The following is a 12,032-nucleotide window of genomic DNA, read 5'->3' as shown; positions in this document are numbered from 1 at the left end:
AGAAGGGCTGCCTCTAGCAAATAGATATATTTATATCCAATATATCTATATTTATAAATAGAAAATTGAATGAATAAATAACCAAATACGTGCATGCATGCATACATGAAAAATATAAATAAATATATATACTTAAAGCTGCAGTCCGCAACTTTTTTTGGTTAAAAATGATCCAAAATCAATATTTGAGCAAGTGCATAACCAGCCAGTGTTCAAAACTATCGCCTTACTTTAGCCCGATTCACAATGATTAGCTTATAATAATGTTTTCTAATTTGAGTGGTACGGGTAGGTTTTCGCGGGAAATTCGAGCATGGCACTGCGTCATTACGTCACGTCTGTAAACATGAAGTTGTCCCGGCTACTAGAATATCGCATGTGAGGATCCTGCAGGTGGCCGATCGTTTATAGCCTTTTCTCACAGCAGCCGGAATAATTAAATGTATCATTTTGATGGCGGATTGTAATCCAGAAAGGATTATGTGTTTATGAAACACATGTGAATGAAATTAAATGATATTATATATATATATGACCTTTTATTTAAATGTATATTTTGACTTATTATATATATATATATATGTGTGTGTGTGTGTTTCTATATTTATTTTGTATTTTATATGTTTATTTTTATATGTACTTGTGAATATATCTTTGAAAACGATTTAATATATAATATTATATAATGTATATTATACATGATATAAATGTACGTTTTGTTGCTTTATATATTTATGTAGAGGTTTTATTTATATGAATACATTTTATTTTTATTAATGTATTATGAATATATGTATATGTAATATGTGTATATTCAAGCACTATGTAAGTATAAGATCAAAACATATATATAGTATTATGTAATATATATTAATATTCTTATAGTTAATAAACATCATCGAAATGTAATCAAATATGATAATCAATCAAATGTTGTGCATGTAAATGTACTGTTTTATTACGGTAGCTCTGATTTATTTTTACACGCTGAATCCAGTCGTCTTCTCTTTTTACATCACTGCTATATGTGAAACTAAAGGTCAGAGGTCATGGAGGAGCAGAGTGGGTCACCGGGGGCCAACACAGACAACAGCAGCCAGCGCAATGGAGAGGAGGTGAGCAGATCATGTGATCGTTGAGCCCGCGCCGTCTTTGCACAGGTCGAGCGGCATTAATGAGTTGAGTGAATGGTGTTTTTGGTAGAAATCTCGCAGAAGCAGCTGGACCAAAGGCAGGAGGAGGAAGAAGCCACTGAAGGACAGTAACGCCCCCAAAGCCCCCTTAACAGGATACGTGCGCTTCATGAATGAGCACCGCGAGCAGCTGAGGGCGGAAAGACCAGACATGCCTTTCCCAGAGATCACCAGGATGCTCGGGAATGAGTGGAGCAAACTGCCTCCGGAAGAGAAACAGGTCAGGATACACATGTGTAATACATGCAGTGGTGTGAAAAAGTGTTGGCCCCCTTCCGTCAAACTCATTTTTATATTACACAAAGATAATGCAAGTAAATACAAAATGCAGTTTTTAAATGATGATTTATTTTATTAAGGCAAAAAAGCTGTCCAAACCTGCCTGGCCCTACGTGAAAAAGTAATTGCCCCCTAAACCTAATAACTGGTTGTGCCACGCTTTGCAGCAACAATTGCAATCAAGTGTTTGTGATAAATGGCAATGAGTCTTTCATATAGCTGTGGAGGAATTCTGGCCCACTCTTCTTTGCAGAATTGTTTTAATTCAGCCACATTGGAGGGTTTTCGAGCATGAATGGACTGTTTAAGCCTCTCAATCGGATTTAAGTCCGGACTTTGATTTGGCCACTCCAAAACCTTCATTTAGTTTTTCTTGAGCCATTCAGAGGTGGACTTGCTGGTGTGTTTGGGATCATTGTCCTGTGGACAGCTTTTTTCCCTTAATAAATGAAATCATCATTTAAAAACTGCATTTTGTATTTACTTGCATTATCTTTGTAATATTTAAATTTGTTTGATGATCTGAAACATTAAAGTGTGACAAACATGCAAAAAAATAAGAAATCAGGAAGGGGGCCAACACTTTTTCACACCACTGTGCACTACCGTTGAAACGTTTGGAACAATTCATGTTTTTTATGTGTTTGTGTTTGAGAAATATTATTACAATTTAAACAGTTTTCTATAGTAATATGTTTTAACATGTAACGTGACGCAAAGCTGAATTTTCAGCATCATTACGCCAGTCTTCAGTGTCACATGATCCTTCAGAAATCGTTCTAATATGCTGATTTGCTGCTCAATAAATATTATGTTGAAAACAGGTGTGCTGCTTAATGTTTTTGTGGCAGCCATGATTTTTTTATTTATTTTTTTTCCAGAAAATAACAGAATCATGTGACTGAAGACTGGAGTAATGATGCTGAAAATTCAGCTTTGTGTCACAGGAATAAATTACATTTTAAAATATATTCAAATAGAAAGCAGTTCTTTTAAATTGTAATAATTTTTCACAATATTACAGATTTTTACTGTATTTTTACTTTGGTGAGCATAAGAGAATTCTCTCAAAAACATTAAAATATCTTAATAATTCCAAACTTTTGATCACCAGTGTATAAGGTTTCAAAATAAAGTTTAAAACCTCTGCAGAGACTAACACCGCTCTCTGTCTCAGCGCTATCTGGATGAAGCGGACAAAGATAAGGAGCGCTACATGAGAGAACTGGAGCAGTATCAGAAGACTGAAGCCTATAAACACTTCAGCAGGAAGGTGCAAGAGAAACAAAAAGGAAAGAGACACAGAGGAGGTGCGAACACGGACAATCTAAGGCACAGTTCAAAATAACTGATGGCAGGTGAATTTAGACAAAGCTGCAGAAAAGAGTGACAGTCACAGGCAATCAGAGCACATGTGATGTTTCCTGTAAAGCAGTGCGGAGCAGGATTTTGAACCAATGAGGTTTCACAGAGGGTGGTGCTACACAGTAACTCAAAAATAGAAATGAAGAGACTGACAAAATGTGGAGCATCACAAATCGCTTGTCTAATCTAAAATTCCTCTTTCGCACTCTTTATCAGATGCTGGAAGGCAGGTGCCTGGTGAATCACTTCATGAGGTAAAATATCGACACCGAGGCCCACACAGAATCTGCACCTTTTTTTTTCCAGGTCATAGAAAATCTGGAATTAACAGATAATTATGTTTTTTAAGTCTGGAAATGTTATGGAAAAAAAATGATAAAATCCTAAACTCTTTAGTCAACATCTGTTTTTATTCTTTATATGTTTTTATATTATTCTAAAATATTTAATTTGCCATTTTCGTGCAATGATTTTTATGATGTTATCTAATAATCACAAAAGACTGGAAAAGTAATGGAAAATAAAAAATAGAAAGTCATAGAAAAGTCATGACTAACTATATTCAATATCTTGTCTATTTTTGTAGTTTTATTTATTTGAATAAATATAATACTACATAATAAAATATAATAATATAATAAAATAAGGCTAAAATATTTAATTAGCTACAATTTTTTATAAAGAGATTTTAATGAAAAAAATCAAGTAGTCATAAACTACTGGAAAATGACTACAAAATCCACAGAAATGATTAAAATCTGAATAAAGTCATAGAAAATTGTAATATAACTACTTTTTTCTGAAATATTTAATTAGCTATTTTTTTTATAAATTGTTTTTTTTTTTTTTTATTCAGTCATTTCAAACTACTAGAAAAATTAATGGAAATTAAGTCATGGAAAACTGAAATATTTAATTAGCTACATTTTTATACAACTTGTTTATGAAATTATCTGTTAACCATAAACTACTCGAAAAGTCATGTAAATTAATAACTAAATGAATTAAAGGTGCTGTATGTAAGTTTTTGACTCTACTAAAGCATAAAAATACCATAATATGTTTGCAGATATTTAAGAAACATGCTAAGTTAACATACTTGTTTATCTGAAAAACTATGCTACAGTCAGTTATTCTCCTTTGAAAATGTGCGTTCCGTGCCGGAATATCGGTCTCTGTTTTGGTTTGTGAAACCCGCCCACTGCCAGTTTACCCAAATGTATTTCGGCACCCCGGGTTGCCAGTTGGCGGAAAACACAGTGTATTTAATTTCATTCATCCTCAAGTGCGCTCGTTCCTGTTGGTGTCTTCAATCTGGCAACCTGCGAGTGTGTCAAGTCTGAGGAGGAGGGGCCGGGTGAAAAAAGACCCTCTCCAATATTTTGAATTTGGACTGCAATACCTAGTTCAACCACTCAGTGTCAATCCTACATACAGCACCTTTAATAAAATCTTACACGGTCATGGAAAACTCTTGACTTTTATTTGATTCATTTCTCTAGATTTTTTATTTAATTTATATTTTAATATACATTTTTGTATTTCTTTTTTTTTGTCTTTTGAAAATTTGATAAAATATTTAATAGGCTACACTATTAACACTACACTACACTAAAATGATCCAGTAATCACAAACAACTGGAAAATAGAAATGTGTTGGTCAGAAGATGTGGAAATCCTTATTTAAATATGATCAAATTTGTGTTAAATGATGTTGAGGTTACTGCACTGTTATTGATAGCTGGAATATGATCAATTTAGCCAAAGTATTGGCTAGGGTCAAATAATGACCCTGGAGCACAAAACCAGTCTTAAGTCGCTGGGGTATATTTGTAGCAATAGCCAAAAATACATTGTATGGGTCAACATTATTTATTTTTCTTTTATGCCAAAAATCATTAGGATATTAAGTAAAGATCATGTTCCATTAAGATATTTTGTAAATTTCCTACTGTAAATATATTAAAACTTAATTTTTGATTAGTAATATGCATTGCTAAGAACTTCATTTGGACAACTTAAAAGGCGATTTTCTCAGTATTTAGATTTTTTTGCATCCTCAGATTCCAGATATTCAAATAGTTGTATCTCGCCAAATATTGTCCTATCCTAACAGACCATACATCAATGGAAAGCTTATTTATTCAGCGTTCAGATGATGCATGAATCTCAATTTCGAAAAATTTGGCCCTTATGACTGGTTTTGTGGTCCAGGGTCACATTTAGTAAACAAACTTGTAAGCAGCAGAGGACGTGTAGAACATTTTGACGGCCATTGTAATTCTGTGGGTGCAGAGCAGGTCTATGTATGGCAGTTTGAGCAATGATTTCAGACTGAACAACTTTCTGACTGTCTCTCAGAAGGATCTCGAGATAAAGGATCGCTCTGTGTTTGATATTCCCATCTTCACTGAAGAGTTTCTGAATCACAGTAAAGGTGAGAATAGAGTGCTGTTGAATGTGAGTCTGTCTGTAATGGTGTGATACACGTTCATTGATTGTGTGTGTTCTAGCACGTGAGGCTGAACTGCGGCAGCTGAGAAAGACGAATATGGAGTATGAAGAGCGTAACGCGGCGCTGCAGAAGCATGTGGAGAGCATGCGTTCTGCCGTTGAGCGCATGGAAGGAGACGTGCAGCAGGAAGGCACGCGAAACAGCCTCCTGCAGCAGCATCTGGACACCCTGCGCTCGGCCCTCACACACAGCTTCTCTGCCGTCCCCCTGCCCGGTGAGACACTCACACACACACACACACACTCCCAGAGTTCACTGCAAAAACCTCTAGCCAGCTGGGTTCATTTAAACGGTCTGATTCACTTTAGAGATTTGGTTTATTTTGTTTGAATTGGTTCAGTGATTCACTTCATTTGAGTCATGACTTAATTGTGTATGAGAAATACTAGATACCTAGATAAATATTACATATATAATTTATTGTGATATAATAGTAAGTATAGCATGTGTGTTTAGTTGTATTTAATGTATATTAATTATATAATTAATCTGTTTAGTTTGAATCACTTCAGTGATTCACTTCATTTGAGTCATGATTTAATTGTTCCTAAATTCTGTAAACTTCAAGAAAAATTTAAACAAATGCTACCTTTGCAATATTTAGATAAATAATACATGTCAAGATCCTGATTATGCTTGTTCCCATTAATAAATTAATTAATATTGAATAATTAATTAAATATTGAATAATTAATATTGCTGCTTATTACATTTCATAAAATTTCTTATCAGTGTTGAAAACAGCTGTGCTTCATATTTTAGTGGAAACCATGATACAATTTTATTCTGGATTCTACGATCAATGGAAAGTTCAAAAGAATAGCATTTATTTGAAATGGAAATCTTTTGTAACATTCTAAATGCATTTACTGTCACGTTTGAGCAATTTAAATGAATATTATAAATAAAATATATTTACAACAAAATCTTTTCAATTAAAAGGTTTGCTTTGTTTTATTTCCAAACAAGCTTCTTCATTATATTTGTGACCCTGAACCACAAAACCAGTCTTAAGTGTCCATTTTATTAATAAATAAGCTTTCCATTGATGTATGGTTTGTTAGGATAGGACAATATTTGGCTGAGATACAACTATTTGAAAATCTGGAATCTGAGGATGTAAAAAATTCAAAATATTGAGAAAATCGCCTTTTAAGTTGTCCAAATGAAGTTCTTAGCAATGCATATTACTAATCAAAAATGAAGTGTTAATATATTTACAGTAGGAAATTTACAAAATATCTTCATGGAACACGATCTTTACTTAATATCCTAATGATATTTGGCATAAAAGAAAAATTTATAATTTTGACCCATACAATGTATTTTTGGCTATTGCTACAAATATACCCCAGCAACTTAAGACTGGTTTTGTGCTCCAGGGTCACATTTGTGTGATTTATACAAGCTTTGTGATCCTAAATTCTAAAAACAACTGACTAGAAGGATGTTTCATCTGTGAATCAGATGCAATGGTAAAATCATTAGAAACAGAAATAGAAATTCAAATAGAAAGTGCTATACAATGACAATAAAAGCTTTCTGTTTCTAAGAAGGATGTTTCATCTGTGAATCTGATGTTACTAGTATGTGAAAGATATGTGGTGTACTTTTCCTGACTGTCCTTCCCATGTGCCTGCAGGCAGCGGCGAGACGCCCACACTCGATTCCATCGACTCCTACATGAAGAAGCTTCACGGCATCATTCTGTCCAACCCACAGGAGCACCAGCACCTGCTCAGCACTGTCAGGGATGTGGTCAACCGCCTCGACAGGTAGCTGCACACCACACTATTCCTGCTTTCTCTGTGAATATTAACCAGAGTGTGATAATGCACTGCTCTGATTCACCCACAGGTAATTGAGAGGCCCCACCCCTCGTGCAGTAGCCCCTCCTATCCTGCTATGACCACATTTTGTGTCAAGCAATTATTCAATTGTTTCCTATTATTTATTTTTTTACAATGCTGTTTTTATCTGCTTATTTTTATTTTTTTATTTAGCAGTTCACGTTTGCCATGCATTAAAAAAAAAAAGCAACAACATTATTTTAGTGATGGGGGGGTTTCATCTGCATGGGTACATGATTTTAAGCTCAATTTTATACTTGTAATTTCTTTCATGTTAGGTAAGAAAGTGAAATGTTGTATTTGTGTGATGAGAGGCAGGTTCATCTGTAGCTTGTGTCTTTGTGCCGGAGTTCTGAATTCCCTGTATGTTCTTGACATTTGAAGAATTCAATAAAACAAATGTATGAAGACATTGATGAGTGTCTGATTCTCTCGCTGCTTCAGCTCGTTTGCTGGATGGTTGCTATTAATTAATTCGATTTTGTTCCTTCTGGGACAGCAGTGTTATAGTTCTCAGCACAGACAGTCTGCTGTGCTGCACACACTCTGTAAGGCTGGTACTGAACAGCTGTAAGCCAGTTGGGCTAAAGCAGGTGTGAATTAATTAAGGCTTTTTTATATGAATAAAACGGATGTCTGGGGTGAGATACGGTGACTCTGGTGTTTTTATGTAATGCAAGAGTGCTGTATAAAATAGTCAAGTTACCTTAATACAATACAGACTGTTTCGAAGCAGATTCACAGTAATGAACATGAAAATAATGTTATCAATGATGACGTGAACTTCAAATATGAAACCATTTTAAATGCTGCTGTAAAACAACTGCAAAAAGGCTGTGTAGTGCATGATTCAGTTTAGAACTAAATTGATTCAAAATAAAAGTAATTGCAACTAAAATCACAATTCCGACTTTTCTTCTCAGAATTGTGAGTTTATATCTCCCAATTGTGTGTTAACAATTTAGCAATTTTGAGATTGGCTACAGCTGCACTGGCAATTCTGGGACATGTGTAATTTCCTCTCTGTTGCCATGTCCATTTCCTGTCAAACAGCAGGACTTCCTGTCATCTGTCAGGAATAAGGTGTATATCATCCATTGCACAGGAAGGTCAGATGACTAACTTCCTTTTAAACCTTGTGTCCTTCACTGTCTAAAATAAAGCTAAATAAAAGTAATAATAAGTAAAATAAAAAATTAAAGGAATAGTACATCCAAAAACTTCATGTTGTTCAGAATTCTTACCTGGAACATGTCTGATCTTACCTTTTTCTGTGTCTGATTTGTGAACAGCTAATTATTTTGAATTGGATCTTGTCAGTGAGTCAGTTAATCACAAAACCAGTTCAAATGATTCATTTATGAATCAGACTCTGATTCTTAAGTTCAACTTACTGACTCAGTGATTACCACTGAAAAAAAAGTACATTTTCACTAGTGCTATTGTATATTTTCAGAACAATTTGAATATAGTTATATAGACAACTTTTTATAAAATGTTATAGTGTTTTTGCATCTTTTTTTAAGCCTGAATGCTTTGGCCCCCATTCACTGAAATTGGAAGGAAAAAACTGAATATGCTTTTAAAAAATCTCTTTTTGTGTTCCACAGAAGAACCCAGAAGTAATCTGGGTTGGTAACAGCATGACACTGAGTAAATTGAATTGTCATTTTTGGTAAACTTTTCCTTTAAACTCTCATGTTTATAAACTGTTACTCTTTCTCCTCTCTTTCGCCCAAAGTGAAAAGCGACGGCTGATCTGAGGCCTTCTGTTTGAATTCAGGGATCCAACTGAATGCAAGAACTCATAATCAAATCATAAAATGAGACTCCCTTTGCCCTCGAGATGTTTTTCATTTCCTCAAATGAGAGAAACAACATATCAAAAGAGGAGAGGAGAAAGGAGGAGAGGGGATCCGTCAGGGTGAGGATGTGGCGTGTGTGAATCATGAGATGTGGAGCTCATTTCCTGTCTCTTATACACATCCACCCTGAACCCGCAGACAATGGAGTCACACAAACCAATAACCCACACACAACACTTTCTCTGAATCAGCTTTGTCCTGTCATGGGGGAATAGGATTTTCCCGTGTTTCCGCACTGATGACGGTCTACTTCTGTCATTCTCATTCTTCAATATTCTGCTATAAATGTGGTTTGTGGAAAAAAATATTTCTCAAATTGCATTGAGATCTTTCTTGAAGAGCTACGGTCAGATATGTATTAGAGTAATTTTGTAGTGATGGTTTATGCATGAGTTTCAGCTGTCTCAAAAGAAAAATAGCTATTGGCTTTCAGGAATAATTTATGCCTTTCTTTCCTCTGTGGGACACAAAAGAAGAGCGTAATGTTCACACTCCTCTTTTTTACAACAATAAAAAGCATATAGCAGCCAGCGGCTGTCAAGCTCTATAATGGTCAAATAAGTTCCATAAAAGTAGTAAAAACAGTATGGAATATTGTACGAAACGGCATGGAATGATTTCGAATATAGCAGCATTAGTTCAACAGATCTCAACCGAAATGCAATGAGATTACACTGAGGTTTCTAACATTAAGATATGTTGAATGCTTTCATCAGAAGTTTCCCATTACTGTAAATGTGTTTTCTGATGTTATCTATAGACATTAGGTTGAAAACAACCCACAATGCACCTCTCAGAAAGATCTGTTTTCAAACTGTTTGGATTTCACCGACTCATAATGAGTCTGTTAGGGGGATTTGAGGCCTCAGGAATACTGCATTTCTGAATCATGTGGAAGTTCTCGTATACACTGTCATTCATTCACTTCATAATCATGCACATAGTATTTGTATGTGGTTTTGCAGTCATGTTGTACTGTTCTCTGTCTACAAGTATGTACTTACTGTGCTTTACTTTGAGGGCTTCAGAGATGATGAATTTTTGCAGGCCAAACCCCAAACAAGTTAGCATTTTAGCATTTCAAGTTCCATCATCCTAAAGTCACTGGGTTTTATGAACGGGGTTTTGCCAGAAATAAGGTCTGTGTAGAACACAAGCTCAAGATATTCTCATGTTTTATACTACAGCATAAATACACCCTTTTAAAAAAAAAAGCTTTTACTTTCTGGAAAACGGCGGTTGCTAACAAATGGCTAAATACAGAGGTTGTCGGGTTTGTTAAACGGCATCACACCGAACAGGTAAACTCATCTACTCACCAGTCTGCATTTACAGCCTCATTGTGTTTATTATTATGCTCTATTGAACTTTGATAACTCAAACTTTTAGAGAAAATGTTTTTAAATCAAGACAGAAAGAGTCGTTGGAAGCTCAGAAAGGCGGGGCATAGAGGAAAAACAATAATGTACCGTATGTGGAAAATAATGTGTTTATTTTACTTTAAACCGCATAAACACATTTCATTACACCAAATACACAAAATAATGTTCTTTTTAGTAACGTCATATGACCCCTTTAATGTGTAGTTCATTTATAGCCTATGTTTAGCTTTTTACTTTTGGCTTCAAAATTCATCACAATTGTGTTCATTTGTAAAGAATGTACAGTTAATTTGTCCATTGTAACTGTAAAAACATGCAAGAATCATAAACTTTTTGTTGGTTGCATTGACAATAGAAAATGTAAATGTAAAATGAATTTAAATGGAAAATGTACTATATATGTAGGCCTATATACTGTATAAATTAAGAGGTTGGCCCTGCTTTGTGGCCCCTGAGATTGAGTGGAGAGGTATGAAACACAACACAGATATGAACCACATTTTATGCAAACCTGGGCCTGTATTAACACGTTAAATGCTTTACTTTCACTAGCACGTACCTTGTATTAAATGTTATAAAAAATTATTCTGAACGAGATACTGCAAATCTCTCAATAATGAGATGCATTTCCCATTTCAAACTAAAGTTAACTAAACTCAAAATATAATACGGTTTTAAAATTAAATTTAAGTAATTCGTATTATATTAAAATACATATATATACGTGTATATATATATATATATATATATATATATATATATATAATAAAAAAAAGTGATTTAATTTTAATCATGATTATCAATGTCTCAAACGAAGAAAAACACAGCAAAACTGTCTGGGAGCAAAGCGCGCTTCCGACATTCCAACACGAAGTGCGCGTCCACAGCGCCCTGCCCTCTGCGCGTGCCCGTGCAGTAGGGCTCGAGCTGTTAACGGAGCGCGGACGCGTGATCTCACATTTCTCCCGATCAAAATATCCACCAGAGCCCGCGTTCATTTTAACGACACTTCCGCGAGATCTGGATTACGATGGCGCACACGGGTCCGTGAGGAGAGCGTTGTTGTTCGCTGAAGGTAAGCGCAGAAAGTTCGTACGGAGTTTCACAGAAAGATCCACGCGGCGCTCCGCGAGACGCGTCAACGCGTGCGAGTGGCGCATATAAACCGGAGAGACGCGAGAGACGCGTGACGGCGACGCTCAGCTGTGGTTTTTAAACCAGTTTATTGTCAGTTTAAGGAGTTAAATATTCGAGAAGGGCCATAAAACGTCTGTCCTGTGGTGGTTAAACGGTTAAACTGAACCAGAACGCGTTTCGGAGCGTCAGTACGCGGTGTATTGCTGATTGTGGCGCGGAACAGCTTCAGGAGTAAACACTGTGTGGAAAGGATAAAGTGTCATTTACGCCTAATCATTCAGCGGGGAGATAAAGTGTTATTTTCTCCGGAAAGTCCGTGAAGGAAAACCTGAGTAACGTTAGACCTGACGCCGGTTCTGGAGAATTCCTCAGTGTTTCTGTCAGGATGCTGTTGTGTGTGTGTGTGTGCATGTGCGTGTGTGTGTGCGTGTGTGTGTGTGCATGTG

The 12,032-nt window shown here is 35.6% G+C and overlaps 1 protein-coding gene across 3 annotated transcripts; it reads left to right on the top strand.

Annotated features, from left to right (window-relative positions):
• The first annotated feature begins 966 nt into the window (after positions 1-966).
• On the top strand, positions 967-7,349 carry LOC107574645 (high mobility group protein 20A-like). Of its 3 annotated transcripts, none has more exons than XM_016261086.1 (8): positions 967-1,115; positions 1,204-1,413; positions 2,650-2,782; positions 3,054-3,091; positions 5,202-5,274; positions 5,351-5,566; positions 6,995-7,127; positions 7,210-7,349. In XM_016261086.1, the coding sequence occupies exons 1-8, from the start codon at positions 1,050-1,052 to the stop codon at positions 7,211-7,213; spliced, it is 873 nt and encodes a 290-aa protein (XP_016116572.1). In that variant the 5' UTR covers positions 967-1,049; the 3' UTR covers positions 7,214-7,349. The 3 variants fall into 3 exon arrangements, with proteins under 3 accessions (XP_016116572.1, XP_016116571.1, XP_016116570.1); XM_016261084.1 differs by having other exon boundaries at positions 968-1,115; positions 5,199-5,274; XM_016261085.1 differs by having other exon boundaries at positions 5,199-5,274; positions 6,995-7,349.
• Positions 7,350-12,032: the final 4,683 nt, after the last annotated feature.

This window comes from Sinocyclocheilus grahami, unplaced genomic scaffold (assembly GCF_001515645.1).
Source record: "Sinocyclocheilus grahami isolate Dianchi unplaced genomic scaffold, SAMN03320097.WGS_v1.1 scaffold2296.1, whole genome shotgun sequence".
NCBI lineage: Eukaryota > Metazoa > Chordata > Actinopteri > Cypriniformes > Cyprinidae > Sinocyclocheilus > Sinocyclocheilus grahami.
Note: the sequence above shows the minus strand (reverse complement) of the source record. Positions and strands in the feature narration are given on the sequence as shown.